The sequence below is a fragment of the Glycine max genome, chromosome 10 (assembly GCF_000004515.6).
Source record: "Glycine max cultivar Williams 82 chromosome 10, Glycine_max_v4.0, whole genome shotgun sequence".
NCBI lineage: Eukaryota > Viridiplantae > Streptophyta > Magnoliopsida > Fabales > Fabaceae > Glycine > Glycine max.
Window position 1 is genome coordinate 44,600,347 of NC_038246.2, and position 21,861 is coordinate 44,622,207.

General features: G+C 30.4%; 3 protein-coding genes across 10 annotated transcripts; all 3 read right to left on the reverse strand.

Moving 5' to 3' along the window:
- Positions 1–1,454: 1,454 nt before the first annotated feature.
- Positions 1,455–4,505, reverse strand: LOC100778628 (uncharacterized). 5 transcript variants are annotated; one of them, XM_041005872.1, is made up of 5 exons: positions 4,245–4,476; positions 3,800–3,929; positions 3,212–3,346; positions 2,483–2,779; positions 1,455–2,201 (listed from the first exon to the last, which is right to left on the reverse strand). In XM_041005872.1, the coding sequence occupies exons 3-5, from the start codon at positions 3,326–3,328 to the stop codon at positions 1,584–1,586; spliced, it is 1,032 nt and encodes a 343-aa protein (XP_040861806.1). In that variant the 5' UTR covers positions 3,329–3,346; positions 3,800–3,929; positions 4,245–4,476; the 3' UTR covers positions 1,455–1,583. The 5 variants fall into 5 exon arrangements, with proteins under 5 accessions (XP_040861806.1, XP_040861807.1, XP_003536367.1 ...); XM_041005873.1 differs by having other exon boundaries at positions 3,773–3,929; XM_003536319.5 differs by lacking the exon at positions 3,800–3,929 and having other exon boundaries at positions 4,245–4,505.
- Positions 4,506–7,923: 3,418 nt separating this feature from the next.
- On the reverse strand, positions 7,924–11,739 carry LOC100499678 (uncharacterized). 3 transcript variants are annotated; one of them, XM_006588327.4, is made up of 5 exons: positions 11,397–11,739; positions 11,140–11,278; positions 9,750–9,835; positions 9,472–9,640; positions 7,924–8,149 (listed from the first exon to the last, which is right to left on the reverse strand). In XM_006588327.4, exons 1-4 carry the CDS (start codon positions 11,658–11,660, stop codon positions 9,482–9,484), a joined length of 648 nt encoding a protein of 215 aa, XP_006588390.1. In that variant the 5' UTR covers positions 11,661–11,739; the 3' UTR covers positions 7,924–8,149; positions 9,472–9,481.
- An 854-nt stretch (positions 11,740–12,593) lies between these two features.
- Positions 12,594–17,760, reverse strand: LOC100776330 (elongation factor 1-alpha-like). Of its 2 annotated transcripts, none has more exons than XM_006589376.4 (3): positions 17,626–17,760; positions 14,086–14,564; positions 12,594–13,784 (listed from the first exon to the last, which is right to left on the reverse strand). In XM_006589376.4, the coding sequence occupies exons 2-3, from the start codon at positions 14,545–14,547 to the stop codon at positions 12,900–12,902; spliced, it is 1,347 nt and encodes a 448-aa protein (XP_006589439.1). In that variant the 5' UTR covers positions 14,548–14,564; positions 17,626–17,760; the 3' UTR covers positions 12,594–12,899. The 2 variants fall into 2 exon arrangements, with proteins under 2 accessions (XP_006589439.1, XP_003536362.1); XM_003536314.5 differs by lacking the exon at positions 17,626–17,760 and adding an exon at positions 15,611–15,805.
- Positions 17,761–21,861: the final 4,101 nt, after the last annotated feature.

Consider the following 21,861-nt stretch of genomic DNA (forward strand, 5'->3'; position numbering starts at 1 on the left):
TTGATAGAAAAAAGTGATTCTAAGGATAGTACATTTCTTGTGAAAAATGCTAAAAGATAGTACATTTCTTGTTGAAAAATGTTAGAAAAGATATGTTAGAGAGTAATGTTCATCTTTTTTTACTTGTTTATGGTCTAATTGTTATAGTTACATTCTTGTTGGAAGGATTGGATCTTAATATAATTTTCTTCACCATTTTTATGGCCTCTCTTTTTCTCTCTAGTCTCTATCATTTGGTTTCCTCCTTTTTATTTTTATTGTTTCTCTTTTCTTTTCTTCTTTTCTTCTTTTTCTTTTTTTGGCTAGAGAGATCGAGGGCCGGAAGAGATATAATTTTCTTGTTGGAAAAAGTATGAACCGATAATTTCATTCTTAATGACTTTTGTTAAGTTCTTCGAGGCAAAAAAAGAAGTTAATTTAGCACATTCAATGACCTTTTTATCTCCTAGCATTGGTCAATAGCTTTTTGAGGGAGATTAATTGCTACTACTTGAAGATCTTAAGATACCAATCAATAGTGTGCTATTAGGAAATATTTAGGAGTACCTAATCACCATTCAAGAATGATGATGTTTTTCTCGTTTCTAGTGGACAAAGTTTGAAAGTTTATTATTGGTAGGAAAGTTGGTGATTTTCTCATTTCCCGTGGACAAAGTTTGAAAGTTTCCAATTGGTTGGAAATTTTTAATCTTTTGTTGGACAAGTTACCTTGACTCTAGTGTTATTAAAATTTTGAACGATTACATTTTTATTTATACGATTTTGTCAAGGACATTGATTGAGCAATTTTAAATATATATTTTTATTTGAATTCATATTGAAAATGCAGTATAAATCATAATAGATTTGTATAAATGCTATTTTTTAATGAAATTTTTTCATTTTGAATTTCTTAATCAGTGATAATTTGTTTAGCATTTGCCATGCTATTATGCCTTGCTAACAAATTCAATTTGGATTTGCATGAGACCTCACTTGCTGGTTATCGATTGATTGGACGAAATTTATTAAAAAATTTCTGTACAGTTGAGCAAACCAATTGTTAAAAAATTTTAATGAGTATATATATTTGATAAAACTAGTTGAAAGTTTATACTCCATAAGTTTAAGAGCGGAAAAACTAAAAGCGAGCTAATTTTCCTGCCAGTCCCAAATTGATTATTTCTCTCTATGTATATCCTAAATAATAATTAACCGTAAGTGATTAAGTAATTAAATTAATCTGCAAGTGAATAAAGCTCAGATTTGAGAGGAATTGTACACGTACATATCACTTCACTACTCAATATCATAAAGAAACAAACATTCCAAAATTACTAACTAGTTCACATTCCAGAGCATAGTTGAGAATGAATTGAAGAAAGGAGCAAATAAAGCGAATACTGACACTAGTTTTGTATTGGCTTTTTCTTTAATTATTTATTATGTTTGAACATGAGAAAAAAAAATCTAAATGACAAAACATCAATACTTTTATTACTGCCAACTGAGGCATTCAGAGTGACATGGGAGCACCGAAAAAGTGGTAACTAATTGCACACTCGGATAACAATAGAGACAAATTACACACAACAAATTAATCATCAACAAAATACATCAGTTGGTGAAGTTGCTGCCAGCTGAAGAGAAACTGCTTTCCAATCCACAGCATCACCACAGTGCTTGTCTTTTGTAGTAGCCACTGGTAACAGGAGAGGACCAACACCAGAGGTTTCAGTTATAGACACCTTTTTTGCAGCAACTGCCTTCAGCCTGTACCTCTCAGCTCTCGAACCAATTACTTGCCCCAACACCGATGCCGCGATAGTAAATGCCATTGCTGATTTAGGCATCAAGACAGACTTCCTTAGCATTGCTATGAATGGAACAGCTGCATGGACTGCAGCAAACCATGTCGGCGAAAATTTCTTAGTATGTTCCCGCCATATACCCAAGGGAACGTTAGCCGCCATGCCCAGCATCCCAATCACGAGGACCTTCGTAGGCAGGGACTGAGGACGGAGGTTCTTTGCAAATGCAGTGCGTGCAATAGCTGCCCGCGCTGCAACTACTGCTTGTGGGCACTTGTATTTTATGCCTGGAGGAGGCTGAATGACCTTTGCAACAAGTGGAAGGACATTACTAACTGCTCGGTATGACTTTGCAATGGGGCAGTTACCATTTTGAAGCCAATCATTGTTGGCCTCATGCTTTGAACCATCCTGAACATCAGTTAAATGCAAATCAGGGACATTGATAAAGTAATCTAAATCATGACTCAAATGTGTACTATTTTTTAAATATTTAGAAATAAATATCTCGGTGATTGTCTTCAACTAAAGGGTTTCTTAACCGTCCCCATCCCACTTTCGAAAAAAAGAAAATGAAAAAACAAATTAGGAGGCCCAACCGTGTAATTCATGACTTAAAAACTCACCAAGAAAATTCTTATAGAATGTCTTGGTAATAGTGACTAGAACAGCAGATTGAATGTAATGTATACCTGTGAAGAAGGTTCATTTTTTGATGATTTGGATTTTCTTTTCTGGTTGTTCCACTTCTCAGAAAATGCATCAAAACCGAAAGCCCCGCCAAATCCAAATGATGACAGACTAATAGTTGCTGCCTTTGCAGCTAAAGGATTGAATTGGGATTTGGGAGGTTCTGCCTGTACTTTCTTCTCAGAAGGCCGAAAAGATCTGTCAGATAAGGGTACTACACCATCACTCCCGTGGAAAAGCCTAAATGCCAAATCAAAATTGGGACCATCTTCAAAAATTGGACCTTTAGCTCCACGAACCTGAGTAACAATCAGATATTTTGTAAGTGTGCCGATTTCTATCAAGATTAATAACAGAACAGATAAACGGTGTGCTTGAAACATTAAGTCCTAGAACCACATATAACATTTACATATAATATTATAATTTATAAGGAACAGACACAGGGGGCTCACAAAAACACATAATTTATTCCATGAAACAGAAACTTTCGTTCACAAACACATGTTTTTGCCTGATTCAGTAGATAGATCTAAGAAGAGCAAGATATGACATGAATCATAAATCATTCCCAATAAACAAGGCCAGACCTCCTCAATAGATCTAAAAGAAAGAGCATGATATGATAGGCATCATTCTCAGTAAACATGGAAGGTCACAGCAAAACCCATACATGCAGGCTAAAATAAAAGATAAAATGAGAATTATGTCAACTATGGAGGATAACTTACAGGCATTGGTAAAGCCAAAGGTGAAAAGAATGAGAAGTTAGTAGGCTCATTGATGTTCCTCAAGAATGGACATCTAAGCATAGAGTCCTCATTTATGTCTCTAGTAAAGAAGTCCATTCTTCTGCTTCAAAAGACCTGCATAAGGAGGGAAGGCAAACATACATAAGAATACTTCATGGAATTACAAGTCAGAGACACGATCTGTGGAGGATTATTCTCAGAATTCTGATAAACAAAATTAAACAAAACCTTAAGTCTAAAGGGTCAAAAACCTTTAAAATCAGACTAAATTTCTTAAATTTATCTAATAGATCAAACCAAAAATATGCATACAAACCCAAAAAGTTCATATATCAGGATTCAAAACCTAATACAACACTGAATCTATATGATATCATGGATCAACATCAAATAATTTTTTTTCATGATTTTTGCAGTTCAGAAACAGAAAATAACTCTAAACTTGTCAAGACTTGAACCTTGGATCCAACTCCCCCACCCTTTGTCATTGAGTCAAACAAAAAAGACTACACTAAATATCAAATACAAATTAATGACTACATATTTAAGCAAGTAGAGCATTCCCACTTCCCAACATGCATTGATTCACAACCCCAGTGATCCTATCATCAGATTTATCAGTTATCTTCTGCATCCACAAAAGTCAACGCAAAGCAAAACGCAATGAAATTCTCGGATTCAACCTCCTTAGCACAACCTATTTTAAAAATTTGCATAAAAACGAAATATTAAGCATAAAAACCCAAACCCATCTCATAAATTCGCCTATTTATTCAAAAAAGATGAAAAAATCGAAACTTTCCGACAACCGTACCTAAAAAAAACGAAAAATAGAAAGAGGGGAAAAAAGTAGGGGGCAAATCACCCAAATTAAAGATGAAAAATTCGATCCAAATTGCCTCAGCGCAGAAACAGATAATGAAAGAGCCGAGCACGAGCAACGCAAAAATAATGGGGAAAGTTTAAAGATAAAAAATGGAAAAAATTAAAGCATTAATTATGGGAATAATACCTTTGAGGGATAGCAAGAGGCACACGCCAATTCGAGAATGGGACGGAGGAAGAAAGGAATGGAAAGAGGAACGTGTCTTAGGTGAAAGAGATTGAAAATGTTAATGGAAAAAAAGAAGAACGGGTTCTCTATCTCTTTCTCTCTCCTCTTCTAAAAAATATTATTGAAATTTGTTTTAACATGAATCAAATTAAGAGAGGAGAGGAAAAGAAATGGTTGTGGCCTGCACAAGCCAGAGGAGAATCAACCAAAGTTGAATATGTATCACGTTTCTTCTTCAGATATTAAAATCTATTTAAATTAAATTCATTATTTTTTAATGTATATATTTTTAGCTAAATGATTATTTTGATTTTTTATTTTATTTATTTTTTTCAAAATGATCCTTTTTTTAAAATATTGACTTTGATTTTTTATTTTATTTTTGAAAATGATTATTTATTTTTTAAAAAAATTCACTTGTTATCTTATCTTATTTCAAAAAGTTCAAAATATTTTTTAACTATTTCGAATAACACTCAGATGAAAAGAGCATTTTAAATAATTTAAAGGACATCTGAAATATATTTTACGAAATAACTCATTATACAACATAAACGCTTAAATTAAAATAAATTATTAAGATGTCTGTATATTATATAGATTAAAACAAATTAATGTGTATTGTATTTTATCGCTTATAAATTTTTTAAATTCTCTTTGTCTTTTTTTTATCTAATTTAAATACCTTTATTCAATGAATTAACTACACTGCTTACTTGCAACTAACCATTTATTTTATATCGGAGAAAAGTCATTACTATTTTTTTATATTTTGAAGTGACAAATGATTTACCAAGTTATATTTTCAGAAGAGATAAATAAAATAAGACGGATAGAGTGCCTTTTAAAATAAAATATAAGATAATTTAAAAATTTACTCTTATATTATGAATTAAAATACTCAATTTGAAATAACATTTTCATTCTCCTCACATTTTCAAATAGATATTCTTAATACAAGAGGAATCGAAACTCTCTAAATTTTTTAAATAATAAAAAATAGAAGTTAAACACAGTTAATAAAAAAACTAATGATATAAAAGTAGAGGAAACTTAATGTAAGTTAAAAGAAAAATTTAAAATTTAAAAAATGATTTAAAGGTAAAATTATCTACTAAAAAATGAAAAGTGATTAGTGGGTGGTTATCTAATTTTGATTAATGGATCAGTTTAATCTACCTAATTAAAGAAAATTAATTATTATTACTGTTTTAATATTATTAAAAATAAAGATAAAATAATTTAAAAATACAGAGACAAAAAGTATTATATCCCCTTTATATATTATATAATGGTATAAATATTTTTTGTTCTCTTACTTAGATGTACATTATTTCATGTTATTCTCGTAACTAGTTAAAAAAATGTCCCTCAATTGTATCAAATTACTTTCACTATTTGTTTACTTCTTCTTAACCACCTATTCTTTTGAATCTATCATTTCTTTTCTATCTCTAAATTGATTTTGTGTTTCTGGTTTGGTCTACATATTATTTGTTTACTTTCATTAATCTACATATTTTTTGTTTTGTGTTTTTGGTTTGGTCAGTGTTGGGTGGGGTTGGACTTGGTATTGTTTTGGTTTTGGTAGATAGATCATAGATGTACTTGTACGCTTCTTTGAACAGATTCTCGCCTCTCTTCACACCTCTTACGGATTATTTTTAAGCTATTGTTTGCGGCGTCGCTTACATTTTGAATGTTTCAATTGATTTATTTGGTTGGCCCCATAGGTCACAAAAAGGTAAATTGAGAATCATTTTATTTTCTTTTTTAGACCTCGATTCCATATTTTTTTAGATACATTTTGGTTCCATTTTTTTTTTCTAGTGAAACATTTTGATTCCATGTAATTGACGTGTTTATGATATAAATATGGAATTGTGGTCTTCTATTACTATAAGCTTTTGTCTTTCCTTAAGCTAAACTATAGAGAAGTTACTTTTTTTTTCATTTATTTAAGGGAAGTGTTAAACAACAATATTTCTGTTAGGAGATTTATATCAATTTTCATATATTATCCAATCAATTTGATAAAGAGAAAAAAAATTATGCATTGTTAATGTACAGATTTTTATAAAGTCATTCAATCATAACTCATTATATATAATAAATTTATTAACTTTTAAAATAATTATTAGTTATTTTAAAGTAATTCAAATAATAATTTATAATTAAATGGTAGTATAAAATTATTTTACATCATTAGTACATACAATTAAACTCTTTAATTAATTTTTTTAGATATTTAATTAAACCCTTTAGTAAGTTGTTCTTTTTTTAGGAGTTACTTATCTCATAAATAAATTGGATGCACAATTATTAGCAACTATCAGATTTTTTTTTTTGATAAGGATACTATTAAAATAATTTGCTCGCTTAATTTTAAATTGTATCATTTTTTTTCAATTTGAAATTGCATGATTTTAAAATTAAGGGAAAACCACTAATGTTTTTGTTTTTTATTTTATTTTATTTTAATATTACATTATTTATTTTGATTATCAGATTCTTTTTTAAAAAATGTTAATAAAACGTTTGATCTTTAAAAAACGATTTTAATTTTAAAAAAATTAAACTTGTACTTATCTAAAACATATTATTGTTTGTAAAACCAAAAATAGAACATAAGTATGTGTGTAAACTTAGAATTACACTTACCTAGGAACATATATTTTTTTGTCTATAAAACCAAAATAGAACATACGTATGTGTGTAAAGTTAGATTTTGTTTTTTGAAGAGGTGTAAAGTTAGAATTATATTATCTAAAAACATATTTTTGTCTATAAAACTAAAAATAGAATGCGTGTGTAGAATAACTTACATAATTGAATATCCTGTCAAAAAACTTACATAATTGAATAACTTTTAGCACAGTATGAAACTAATTAATCTTACCATTTGTGTGTACAAGCTAAATGCTTTTATACATATATAATTTAATAACTTTTAATAGAATATGAATATTTAATTAACCTTACCGTTGGACTAAAAATTTAATAAACACTTAATTTTATTAAGTCAGAATAAATTAAAGTTATTTAAAAATAAAAAAAAACAGTTTAATTTTCATATACTAAAAATTAATTAAAATTTTGAGTTAAATAACAAATATTTTTATAAACAACTAGATATCACCGTACGTATAAATTGTAGGTGATGTCTGAATAAAGAATTTCAAAGTTTTGAGAAATTAAAAATGTATAGGAGTTTAAGTACTTCAAATTTTCTTTTATCTTTAAAATACTTATTTGGATTAAGTGATTTAAGTTTCTTGTATTTCAAAGTTTTTGTTTAGCCAAGTAGTTTAATTTCCATCATATGAAAATTTCATTTGTATTATTTGAAATTCCTTCATTTTGCTTGAAAAAAAAAGAAGCTATAAACTTCCTATCGTTTAAAAAGTTTTTTTTTTGGATTTGATATCCACATAAGTCGTTTTGATATATAATATTTTAAATTTACTTAAAATTTGAATTCCTCTCTCAAAGTTCTCCATCATTATGATATATAGTTTTTTTATATTTAGTATCTAACCTTGTTGCAGATTCAGATAGTTAATTTTCGGTAACAAAATTAGATAAAAGGACTTAATTAAAAGAATAAATATAAATTTAAGGGTTCAATTAAAAAAAGTTAAAAAAATACTCAATAATTCAAGGACATGTAGAATAATTTAGCCATAAATTTCATGCTTGTACACTAGTAATTCAAAATACTTTATCATCACATGAAATTAAATAGGAAGGGTATTTTGTGTGATTCACGTGCTGTCTTTCCTCTGCACAGTACATCAATGATTCAATGATGTTTGCAAATGGTTAGTGGTATTTGCTCCAAAGTTTTCATCCTGCAAAGTATACTAAGGCAGGACAACTTTAGCATATTAAATCATACTAAGGGAGTAGTTTCAAGCAATCTTATTCCCTTTTCTTTTTCATCTACTTTTCATACACACTGTACTCAAGTGAGTAATGGTCTTATGGTCATGTACAAGATTTTTTTATTTTATTTTTTCTTTAACAGTGTACCATGTGACATTGATTTTAATGACTATAAAAAATCAATATAAATTTTTTACATTTTTAAAAATAATTATTATAAAAACCAATAGACTTAACCTTCATAATAATTTGCTATCAAATAACAATATAATTTAAATTATTAGTGCATACTGTGGCAATAGTTTAGGATTCCACTAAATAGTTTTTTTTTATTTATACAGTTCTAAAGGGCTCACCTAGATCGATTGGTATTTTTTTTCATACACTTCAATTAAATGTTTTTATGTTCCATTAACGGTAACAAAAATAAGTACAATGAAAAATACAATTTTTTTTTGTGTAAAAACCGTTGTTACATAATCTAAGGATCCGGTTATATGCATTAAACATAACTATTAAAGAGCATTTAATATACTTTATAAGTATTTGTAATTATTCAAAAGTAATATTAATTAATTTTTATATTTTCAATATAATAAAGTCCTTGTTACGTTTATTTTTCAACTGATACCCTCAAACCAATATATGTTGATCAGATTTCTCAATAGCAAAAAAAAAAAAAAAAGTGTTAATATAAGTAAAAGTAGTTTTTTTTTTTTTTTTACTGATACCCCACATCAAAACATTGCAGCAACAAATCTCAAGTTAGGAATAATAGTTAAAAAAAAATTTCCTCAAAGAGTCAGCAAGTAAAGTTCATCATCAAGAATCACGATTCACTTCTATTGCGACTAACTACTATTAAGTTCCAGTAAAAGAGCCTCAAATCCTTAATCCTTAAAATTAACATTTGGTAATTGCCATATAAAAAATAAAGGTTGCGTACGCGCGTAATTCTAAAATTGAAGGCTCTTCATCAGTTCCTATCAACAAACAGCTGTAGCCAACCACTCAAAAGAAAAGTTCATACTAGATTTCCAAAATATGAAGACCTAACAAAGTCATGTATGCCAGCAGGTGGAAAGCATTCGAGTTTTAGTATAACAAAAAGTTAGGGTTACAGACTTTGTTTGGAAACGCTTTCGGAGGTAGATTTGACATAAAAATTTTCAAGTTACTAGCTTTAGCTTCTGCATCTTCTTTTAGATTATTTATAAAAGAAAACAGTGTTTACAATTACCATGGACTACATTATATGATTTTGCTTTTCTACCCAATGTAAAACTGAAAAATAACCTACCTGATCATGTCTACTGGTTTTTCTTAATCCTGGATGTTGAAAAGGATGATCTCGGTTTCTGACTGGATTTTCTTGTTTTGTCGGCATCTGCATTGGAACTTCTAATAATGAAAAGGAAAGTTTCAACAAACATGGCACCAACCAACCCAAGAATTCCTCCAGCGGCATTCTGGAAATAGAGACAAGAAAGGAAGGAAACGAAGAGAAATGAAAACTCATAACTACAACTATTTGAGGATATAAATGAATAACAATGAAAAACAGATTTTAGGTAGTACCATGGCAGGACTGTGATTAAACAATGCTCTAAATGCTGCATATCCGAGAAGATAGCCAGTAAACATGGTAACCACAACATGCAAACCTGAAAATGTTAAAGGAAAAAATAGAAAAAATGAAATCAAATAGAGCTACTTCAGAGATATGCAGGTAAGCACAAACCTTGTAAATATATGACATCAGAGATACTGAATATGGCAAATCACATCCCTAGAAAATAGAGGGTGAAAATACTAAAGATTTTTGTCATCAAAATTGAATTTCTCTATTTCATTGTAACAGAGAGAATATTGAAAGGGCTAATTTTTAAGTAACATCACTACTCCCAACAATCACCAAAGAAAGACTTCCAGCATAAAGAAAATTGCTAGGTCTTACACATTACTAAATACTCACTAGTCTTACACATTACTAAATTCTCACTGACAGTCACAAGTAGTCACAACCATAGATTATCATGTATGGTAAATTTTTTCACTTTTGTCATAACTACTTAAAAAGTCATATCTAGGGTGATTTCTAATTGGATGACAATGTAAAAATCTTTACACGAACAGTACATAGAAATTAGATTCTAATATGAATATCTGGTGCCTGTATATATAATAGGTACTGCAGTCTGTAATCTATTATTAGCCAAAGATAACTAACAGAATCATTAACCATCAGTACCACCAATAGCCTGGCCCAAACAGAAACAGAAAAGCAGGGCGGAGAGATCTCAGTACCAATGCCAGAAGAATATTTCTTCACATGCAGTCAACAAGCATGGAAAAACAAAAAGCCAGAGACAAAAGGTATGCATGAAGTGTCGAAAAGATGAACGTCAATAAAATGTAATATCTCCTTTTCACTTCCCATTATGCATTTTTCCTTTTCTAGTTTCATACAAACATTAACGTTGTCAAGTTCAATTGACAAACTTCATAGAAAAAGATAAAAAAAAACGGCATTACCATGAATGTACATAAAAGACCTAAAAAAACACAACAGTTGACTACATATGCATTCAAATTACATTTTTTGTAGTAATACTAATAACTTGTGAAAAACTTCCAGCCAAACTGCATCGCAATATATGGCATACTTGGTTCAGCAACAAAACCTGGTGAGCTACTCAATCCAGCAAAGGATGTTCAAAAACTCAATGAGCAAATTAACACGCCAAAGCTTCAACAAGGATTTGCTACATGAGTTTAATTTTCAAAGTGTCACTGTAATTTTTTTTTAAACTGTCAACTAATTAGAAATCACTCTACATATAATTTTTATAGTAATTATTACAAAATTCAACAATCCTATCATAGTTCAAATTACATTCTAATTAAATTCATATATGTGAGTCTGGCATAGTTGTTGTAGGAGATTGAAGTGACTTTTTTTTTTTACCAAAGCCTAATTGATCCTTGTAAGAAGAGAAGGGTTCCTGAACATCCTTAGGCGGCGTAATATCCTTCACAAGCTCTTGATACGCTTTCCTCTCCGCTATATCTTCCAACTTTTTCAGCCTCGCCTTCAATTCTTCACTCTTCGCACCAATAATAGTTACATAAAATTGAATGGATCAACAAATTTCGAAGCCACAAAAACAACATAATTGAAGGGAATTGCAAAGGTGAGTGGGAGTAGGGATTGATTGTACTTACCTTTTCCCTGGGCTTAGGGCTGGAGAAGATGAAGCGGGTGCCCGAAAAGAGTCGGGTCAAGTCGGGTCTGGTTGATGGGTCAGAGGCCATCCACACAGTGCGAAATGGCACGTAGGGTATCTCCGACTGGAGGAGCAGATCGGAGGATGTTCGTTGAAGTTCGTCGGAGAGAGTCGCGTCTTTTGATGCGTCGGAAAGGAAATCCCGAATCGGGTCAGTTCTGGATATCACTAACCCGACCCGGTTTGACTTGTCAGTACCCATTGTTTGCTTGGTTCTCTGTGCTCTGTCTCCCGCACTACTGCAGCACCATTCACGAATCACAAGATAATAATAATCTCTTGTTACATAGTTTAACTCTTTTTTTTCTAATTAAAAATAAATAAATTACTCACCATGAAATCATGTCTAGGAATAAAATATATTTGTTTAGTCTATTTTATGTATATTTATTTTTAATATAATTTATTGTTTTATTTTATAAAGAAATTTGAGAAAAAAATAAATAAATTAAGCTCTTTTGATGAAAAATCAGTAAAAATTTAAATTATTAACATTTCATCACAATTAATTTTAACATACTAATTTTCAACATATTTATATTATGAATTTATCTTTTATTTTTCTTCTTTTCTTTTCTCTTCTCTTCTACCCCTCAATTGCTTAAAAATTAATTATATGCGAATCTAAACACAAATAAATCTTTATAAACTTTGACACTTCAACTTTCACTTTATTACACTTAAAAATGATAAAAATGTTTACTTCTTTTCTCCTCGACTAAAAATCTCGAGATTTAAATTTATTTTTATCAAAATTATCCACCATGACAATTTTTTTCCTTGCCGAAATTAAGTAAACATAAAGTGCTTTAGCAATATAGAGCAAACTAGGCCTTTAGAATTAGGGAACCTGAATAAGGGCTCTTTTTATACATCTGTCTTGGTACCATATAAATTACCAAATGATCCGTATAGCATGTTTGGTTGACATGCTTCACATTCTCACAAACAAAGTAAGGGCTAGTCCATATAACTTCATATTTTGTTGCAGGTTTTGAGTTATGATCCAGAAGCAAACACGGTAAGCTTTAAAGATCTCACCAATCACATTTGAAATGCTTCCAACATTCTGGCTCCAGAATATCTTTCACCGCCACATGAATGACCCACAAAAGATTTAAAATAAGAATAATTATAACAACACAATATAGACTTGAAATTCAAAAGCCAAACCTGCAGCATAGGACTAGTACTATGCAGCTTATTGTTCTTACAGAGACACATTGTAATAGAAACAAAGCATAACAATGAAAAAGAAATAGCCTTGCCACCGTCGATCAAGAACCCAGTTCTGGGAACAAAAGTTGCGAGATGACGGAGCAAACCTGACACAAAATCTGATAAACAAGTTCCCTACACGAAAAAATGAAGTACTACGAACAAGAAACCATTTATTGTAGTCATAATAATAGAGTTTCCTTGATAAACCATCCAGCACAATTCATTTGGCCTTCTTCTGTGCAGCCTTGGTGACCTTAGCTCCAGTAGGGTCCTTCTTCTCGACGCTCTTGATGACTCCCACAGCCACAGTTTGACGCATGTCTCTCACAGCAAAACGACCAAGTGGAGGATACTCGGAGAAGGTTTCAACCACCATGGGCTTGGTGGGAATCATCTTGACCAAACCAGCATCACCATTCTTCAGGAATTTGGGCTCCTTCTCAAGTTCCTTACCAGATCGCCTGTCAATCTTGGTCAAGAGTTCAGCAAACTTGACGGCAATGTGGGAGGTGTGGCAATCAAGAACAGGTGCATAGCCATTTCCAATCTGTCCAGGGTGGTTCATGATGATAACTTGGGATGTGAAGTTAGCAGCCTCCTTGGCAGGGTCATCCTTAGAGTTAGACGCAACAAAACCACGCTTGAGATCCTTGACAGCAACATTCTTAACATTGAATCCCACATTGTCACCAGGATGGGCCTCAGTGAGAGTTTCATGGTGCATCTCCACAGACTTAACTTCAGTTGTTAGTCCAGTTGGTGCAAAGGTAACCACCATTCCAGGTTTCAAGACACCGGTTTCAACCCGTCCAACAGGCACAGTTCCTATCCCACCAATCTTGTAGACATCCTGAAGGGGCAATCGGAGAGGCTTGTCCGATGGCCTCTTGGGCTCATTGATCTGATCAAGGGCCTCAAGAAGGGTTGGACCCTTGTACCAGTCAAGGTTTGTAGACCTCTCAATCATGTTATCTCCCTCAAAACCAGAGATGGGAACAAAAGGAATTTTGTCAGGGTTGTATCCGACCTTCTTCATGTAGGAAGAAACTTCCTTGACAATTTCATCGTACCTTGCCTTGGAGTACTTAGGTGTAGTGGCATCCATCTATTCAAGTGAGCCAGAAACGAGAACTTGAGTAAATTAACTAAAAAACAATCAATAATAACCAAGAGCGTGTTTGGTTTCATGTTGGAGAATTGATTCTAAGTTGAAACAACTTTGAGTAGTTTTTGTATTTGATCAAAAAAATTTATACTTCTAAGTTTACTCCTAACATGACATCCAAATATAAATCACATCACTTCAAAATCAATTTTATCCAAAATCAACTTTGCATACACTCATTCAAACAAGCACTAAATGTGACTTTCAAGTGCAGGGAGATAAGGATCTAAAAGTCAGATACCTTGTTGCAGCAGCAAATCATCTGCCTCACACCAAGAGTGAATGCAAGGAGAGCATGCTCACGAGTCTGTCCATCCTTGGAAATACCAGCTTCAAAACCACCAGTGGTGGAATCAATAATAAGAACAGCACAGTCAGCTTGGGATGTTCCAGTAATCATGTTCTTGATGAAATCCCTATGTCCAGGGGCATCAATGACTGTGCAGTAGTACTTTGTGGTCTCAAACTTCCACAGAGCAATATCAATGGTGATTCCTCTTTCACGCTCAGCCTTGAGCTTGTCAAGCACCCAGGCATACTTGAAAGACCTCTTATTCATCTCAGCAGCTTCCTTCTCGAATCTCTCGATGACACGCTTGTCAATACCTCCGAGCTTGTAGATAAGGTGACCGGTGGTGGTTGACTTCCCAGAGTCGACATGGCCAATGACCACGATGTTAATGTGAACCTTTTCCTTACCCATTACTACTGAAACTTAATCTGCCATTTTTAAACACAAAAATCAATCATCTAAGAACAAAACAAAATCAACAAAACACCACACACTTCCCCGAAAATGGATAAACCCTGACACTCAATGAAAATTAAATGACAAATATACCCAAAGCATCACGGAACTGACAAATCAAAAACAAGAACGATCAAACATAGCAGGCTACACATGTTAAAGCAGGTTTAGTAAAAAACTGTATAACCTTCAAAACAATCCTAAGTATATGATTCAAAACAAAAATAGCATCACAACATCCATATGCATATGTTTATCCACAGAACCACGTAACACCTCAGACTCGGTAAAAAAAAAGATCTAACAATTAGTACTCGAACTTAGAGCAAGAAAAATCTGCCAGTGAAAAGCAGAAATCAATAATCTAATATAGATCAAACAACATCACAGAGCTTACAACACCTCTACCCTAAACATAACCTCGACACTCAAAAAGAAGAAAAATCAAATGAACCATATACCAACAACACCACAGAGCTGACAAATCTTCAAATCGGCAAGATAGATCAAACAAAGTAGACACAACATGTTATAGCAGATTGAGTAAAAACTAAAAACTATATAACCGTATAAGCTTCAAAATAATACAAAGTATAAAAAACTTCGTACCCCATTGCCCAGAGGCTCTTCGCTATGCGAAGGTATGAGGGAGGGATGTTGTACGCAGCCTTACCCTTGCATATGCAAAGAGGCTGTTTCCGGATATGATACAAAACAATAGAATGCACGTATGTTTATCCACACCAACACATAAGACCCCAAGCACTCAGTGAAATAAAAATATATACAACAATAACCAAAGAAACTACTGATTCAAATTTACACGATTTTCACACTATCTAGATTCATAAATTCGATTTAACAGGCACATAAATCCCAACAAACATCAAATAATTAAACACAAAAGAGGAATTGATTATACACCATAGTCAAATAGATAAACTAATTAACAGCGTTAACAAGTCTGTGAATCGATAATAATCCATCAATAACAAGAAAATTTAGAGGGAAAGATAACCTTGGAGAAAGAAGCCGCGAGAAGAGAAGGAGTGTAGCAGGGAAAAGTGCTTAAGGGATTAGAGGGTTTATAAACAAACATCTAACCTTGTGTAGCAAGTCATAGAATGTTACAAATAATACATAGCTAACCTTGCACGGCAAGTCATAGACGACAAATCAAGTCTTCCTTCTTTGTGTTTGTCACCACAAAATAATAAAGAATTACAAGAATTAACAAATGTTTTTTTATTATTTTAAAATAATTCATATATTTGTCTCAAATAATTTATTTTTTAAAGTGAGTATTAACTTTTGAAAAAATAGAAGTTAATCATAAAAAACACGTTAGAAATATTACTGACCTTCTAATTTGGCAAAGTTAATTCAAGTCACTAAATGCGGAACAACATCGTAACACAATGCCTCTTCCAATTTTTATTTTTTTTGGTGAATATAAAGACTTAGAAGCCTCTAGGAAAAACAATACAAGCAGAATCTGCTGTTACCGCAGTAGCAATAAAGCTAGTAGCAAATTCAAAAAAATATAAAGACGTAGAAAGTGAAGTTCCATGCTTAGCTAACAATGCCTCTTCCAATTTATTCTGAGTCAATTTATTTTATTGATTATGCTTAAACTTTTTTTCGTGTCTCGCTTATTTAATCTTAAAACAGAACAACTTTGCTGTGCTTTGTGGCACAAACTTTATTTGTCCCCCAAAACTGAAAACAAACATACAGGCCAAAAAATTACTTGGTTACTTTTCATTTACGAAGTTGAACATATTACTTGCATGTGGCCTGTAATTTTGTGCACTAAAATGTATAATCTTATAACTAAATGTATGTTTTTTTAAAATGAATACACAACTTGGCTACGATTAGGAAAATGCTATTTCACCCCAAGTACTAATTAGATCATTTTTCCCCTAAAAATTGATAATTTTTCAATTAAAAATAGTTATTTTCCCTTTTTTAATGGAACTTTACAATTTAAAATATTCAACACACTAATTTAAATTTGTTATATGTTCACGACAATTCAGATAAGTTTTATATTATGTTGTTTTTTGTGAATGTTTTATATTATGTTATGTCATACTGTGTTTTAAAATTAGTCATTCTATTTAGTTTTTTAAATTGTCATCTCGTCTCTTTTATAGTAAACATCTTAAATCAGTAGATCCTTAAATTTTAATCTCTTTGTACATAAAATATACTAAACTTTAATTTTGTCCCATATCAAGTTTAATCATTGTGGATTGCAGTCCAAAAAAAAGCTTAATCCTTAAACCTTATCTATTTAAGTGCATAAAAACTTTAATGTATATTTAAAAAAATACTCATTTTGTAAATAGTCTCATACTGGGTTAAATTACTAATAAATAAAAAATCTCAACCATTTATTTATTCTAAATCCCATTTTGTAATTTATTAGTTTTGTGGTGGTTGATTTCCCAGAGTCGACATGGCCAAGGACCACGATGTTAATGTGAACCTTTTCCTTACCCATTATTACTGTAACTTAATCTGCCCTTTTTTAACACAAAAATCAATCATCCAAGAACAAAACAAAATCAACAAAACAGCACACCCTTCCCCGAGAAAACATAAACCCTGACACTCAATGAAAATTAGACGACAAATATAACCAAAGCATCAGGGAGCTGACAGATCAAAAACAAGAAAGATCAAACATGGCAGACGACACATGTTAAAGCAGGTTTGGTAAAAACTGTATAACCTTCAAAACGATACGAAGTATATGATTCAAAACAAAAATCATCACAACATTCAGGTGCATATGTTTATACAACAATAACCAAAAGAAACTACCAATTCCTCCAATCCTAAATTCGATTTAACAGGCACAAATAAATTACAAACAAAATTAAATATAAAAATCTGACAATTTAATAATTAAAAAACAAACGAGGAATAAAGTATCCGCCATGGCCAAGTAGAGAAAATTTAACAAATCTACGAAGCTAGGATAAGAACATCAGTAGCTAGAAAAAAAATTGAGCGAGAGTTAACCTCAAAGAAAGAAGCTGCCCTAAAACCCTGGCCGTGAGAAGAGGAGGAGTGTAGTGTAGCAGAGAAAATTGCTTGACTAAGGGGTTTAGAGGGTTTATATACTAGAACTCGTTTGTTTGCGTTGACGGAAATATCCTCACTTTTTCGCGTTTTATAATTTTAATTCCAGTTGTATCCCTATTATTCTGCTTACGTGGCGCCAATTGAAACCCCATTCTGACGCCGATTGCTTGTTGTGTTGTCTCCTCTGGCGGCACAAGATAGAAACATACGAATTAGGGTTGTCAGTTATAAGCTAAAACCCTATTTAATTTAAATATCAGTTTAAATATTAGTAATAATAAAAGATAAAAGATGATAATACCAGATTTATCTTTCAGTCAAAAAGAAATATCAGATCTATTTAAATGCCATAAAGATATAAGATTTTCAAATTCAAATACGTTATCATCATGTATATTTTTTATGTGTACAATGTCAACATTTTAAATTATATTTAGATTTAATTACTATTTTAATCTCTATTTTATTTTTAAGAATTAATTTTTTATTTTTAAAAGAAACATTGCTCGAGCAATCATACCTAGGCGGCTAGGTCTAATTTAGTTCTAAATCCCATTTTGTAATTAAATATATTTTACGTTTGCGTCGTGAGTTGCATTACACGCAATGAAATAATAGTGGGCTAAATTTGGTCAAATACACAAGTCGCACATGGACGATGGATTGAAAAAACAAACTCCATTAAAGTAAACGTCAAAGTAAGAAACTATAAATTCATTTATTGTTTCTTTAACGCGCTTGTAAAAAAAATAAAAATAAATGGAACATTAACGCGTTTATAATTTGTAAACGAAACCGACGTGTATCTTCCTATTAGTTATAAATTAAAAGTAATATTTCCGTTACTTCTGTTTCCTTTATCTGTCATTTTCAAGGTTTTTTTTGGCTGCAAGTCATTTTCAAGGAAATTTTTTTATTTCTATTTAGTTGTTATTTTTAAATTCTATATTAATAATATTATTATTTCCTGAATTATCCTTAATAAAGAAAGAGTATTTTTGGTTTAAGAAAGAAAGTGAAAGAAAAGGAAGAAGATGAATGAAAAGTAAGAAATTTTTGTAGAATGTTTGATAAGAAGGAATTTAAAAAAAAAAAAAGTAAAATATGCATATAAAATATATAACACAAGTTTGTCAAGAATGGAAATTCCACTTTTCATCCTCATGGGTATGTCTAATAGATTCCATTGGGAATTTAGATATCTATATGTGTATTTGGAAAGACGTTCAAATCATGTTCAATCGAAAGGTTCTCGCGTTCTGATGTAAAAATTAAGTCTAAAGCATCTCTTAAGTGCCACTTTTGCGCAAATGTTGGTTGCGTTCTGTTGGACTCTTAGGCAAACAGAGACTATACCTTAGCATTTGATTTTCCAACACAGCCTAGCTGGACAAAAAAAATTAGTATTTTGACTAAATTGCTAAAATATGAAGCTAAGAATTACCATGAGCTCTACAAATTATTTGTGTCTTTCTCGCTAACTGATAGTATTTTTCCGGAAAAGATCATAGTCCCTTCATCAGTTCCTGCCCCACTCAGATTTATAAGTCTGTTTTAGTTGATTATAAATAGGTGTATATTAGAAAAATATAAATAATTTTAACATAACTAGTTAAAAAAAATCACTTTTCTTAGTATATTGTAACTTAATTTAACAATCGATAGAAAGAAATAACACGAGTAACTCAAACATAAGTTTGGCAGTAACTGAGTTAAGCTAACAAGTTTTAGCCATAAACAACAAATATCTCGTAAATTCGTTGAAGTTAGTTTTATAACACATGCATTAATAAATGCTTGTTAGGTCATGTGATAAAGTAAGAAGGAATTTAATTTATCTTAAGTAAGGTTTGATGTTTGGTTTTAGTAATGGAAAAAGAAAGGATACTTTCCTCATTTAATTTTGTATACGAGAAAAATTAGAGAGGAAAGAAAAAAAAATGGTGAGTCTCACACCAAAATCTATTCTTTTCAATTCGGAAACAAAATGTTACACTGAAAAAAAACAAAAGATACTTAGTGTATTTGGTTTCCATTTTCATTTTTTGTTTTCATTTTTTAAAAATTGTTTTCATTTTTAAAATATTAGAATTCTAAAGATATGTTTAATTTGATTTCTTATTTTTTGATTTTAGGAAATAAAAACATTGAAAATTTATGATATATTGACTTCTTGTCTTTTTTGTATTTTTAAATTTGCTTAAAATTACATTCATTGTCATCTTATTTTCATTTTACTTAAAATGAGATTCCTGTTTTCAACTGAAAACACTGAAAATAAAATTTTATTGTTTTCATTTTCTGATTGTTTTTTATTTTCATTTTCACTGAAAATATTTTCAAAAATCTAATCAAACACATTTTCATCACCATTTTCTATTTTCAGTGAAAATGAAAACAGAAAACAGGCAAACCAAACACCCTCTTAGCTCTTTTAATCAGCATTGACCATTGGGTAACACAATAATTTCTCAGTATCATTATTAAAATAAGGCTTAAATACATATTTTTAGTTCTGACAATTTAACTTTGCTTTTCATCCTTGTGAAAAAAAATAGTTTTAATTTTTATACTTTTTTTTTTGTTTTTAAAGAGATTTAAATAGCACTTTAAATAGTGAAAAAATATTTAAATTATTTTAATAAAAAAAATAAAACAAAAATAATTTTGTAAAAGATTAAAACAATTTTTTAAGAACAAAAAAGTAAAAAGATAATTAATTACAGGAACTAAAAACATATTTAAAAGTTAGAATACTATTTCATGAATCAAAATGAAGTAATTTTAAAATTTTAAATTGAAAAGTCTTACCTGTTTATAATTTATATATTTTAACTTATATTTTATTATTAATATTATTTTAAAAAATATTGCTTAATTTTTTTTATATAATACTTGTTATGTACTCCATTTGGTTTTGTATATATAACAACCAGAAAAAATGAATGAAAAAGTTCTGTAAGTTATTTAATCATAACTTATTATTTATAATAAATTTGTTGATTTTTAAAATAATTATTTTAAAGTAATTCAAATTATAATATGTGATTAGATGATACTATAAAACTGATTTGCACATCATATACATTAAACTCATTTATAGTTTTCTTAAATATTTGAAAAATTATTTACTAATAAAAAATAAAAATCTGAAGTCATTTAAAGAGAATTGACTATAATTAAGTTGCACTTCTCCTTAATTAGCTATTATGGTTTAAATGTTATACTGAAGAGAACTAATTTCTCTAATAAATATTGCACCAGTTTTTTTTTTTTTTGAAGTAACTCCAGGTTAAAAAGGAACGTAATCTCAACTGAGATGAAAATTGCATGAAAATAATTTCACCATAAAAAAGTCAAAACTTGAAGTAAATTTTATATATTTCAAATTCATCACTGCTCAAAATCAACTCACAGGTCACAACACACTATCTCGTATTAAAAAGACCATTCAAGTCCTTTGACTTAGGAACGTTCTAAAAAGATCATTTCGCTGTTTAGCAGAGTTTGAACAAATTTATATAAAAAATTAGATTCTGAAAGAGCATATTTGTATACGTACTGTATGAATTAACTAGTTCTTCTTAACAAAATTATATATATATATATATATATATATATATATATATATATATATATATATATATATATATATATATATACACTACTCAATCCTGCCCGATTAAGTTGAGTGTATGTAAATTATTAAGTAATAATACACTAGCTTCGGAAAGCAAACAACGCTCTCAAATTTGTTTATGAAATTATATCGCAACTCGATCTTTACCATGTTTTGCTCAAGTTTCAAATTGTGAATATATTTAAGGCCATGTATCAATAGAAATCTGGTCGCATAGGTATCATCAATATGAATTGTTTCACATTTTTCTTTAGCAACAACCGAAACTTAATACTTTAATCTAGCACTCTTAATTATTGCACTAGAAAAACAAACAACTCTCTGAAATTACTGATAAAAAAACTGTTAATGAAATTATTTATATAGCAACTCTTGTGTTGCTCAAGTTTCAAATGGTAAATAATACTCAGGCCACACACACACACACACATATATATATATATATATATATATATATATATATATATATATATATATATATATCAATAAATCTAGTTGCGTAGGTAACAAGTCCTGGATGAAAAACCAGTCTT

Coding starts and splice junctions, on each gene's coding strand:
- LOC100776330 (XM_006589376.4), bottom strand. CDS start 14,547: ATGGGTAAGGAAAAGGTTCACATTAACATCGTGGTCATTGGCCATGTC. Junction 13,785..14,085: donor TGATTTGCTGCTGCAACAAG/GTATCTGACTTT, acceptor TCACTTGAATAG/ATGGATGCCACTACACCTAA.
- LOC100499678 (XM_006588327.4), bottom strand. CDS start 11,660: ATGGGTACTGACAAGTCAAACCGGGTCGGGTTAGTGATATCCAGAACT. Junction 11,279..11,396: donor GCCCTAAGCCCAGGGAAAAG/GTAAGTACAATC, acceptor ATTGGTGCGAAG/AGTGAAGAATTGAAGGCGAG. Junction 9,836..11,139: donor CAAGGATCAATTAGGCTTTG/GTAAAAAAAAAA, acceptor TAACATTTTCAG/GTTTGCATGTTGTGGTTACC.
- LOC100778628 (XM_003536319.5), bottom strand. CDS start 3,328: ATGGACTTCTTTACTAGAGACATAAATGAGGACTCTATGCTTAGATGT. Junction 2,780..3,211: donor CTTTGGCTTTACCAATGCCT/GTAAGTTATCCT, acceptor ATTGTTACTCAG/GTTCGTGGAGCTAAAGGTCC. Junction 2,202..2,482: donor AAAATGAACCTTCTTCACAG/GTATACATTACA, acceptor ACTGATGTTCAG/GATGGTTCAAAGCATGAGGC.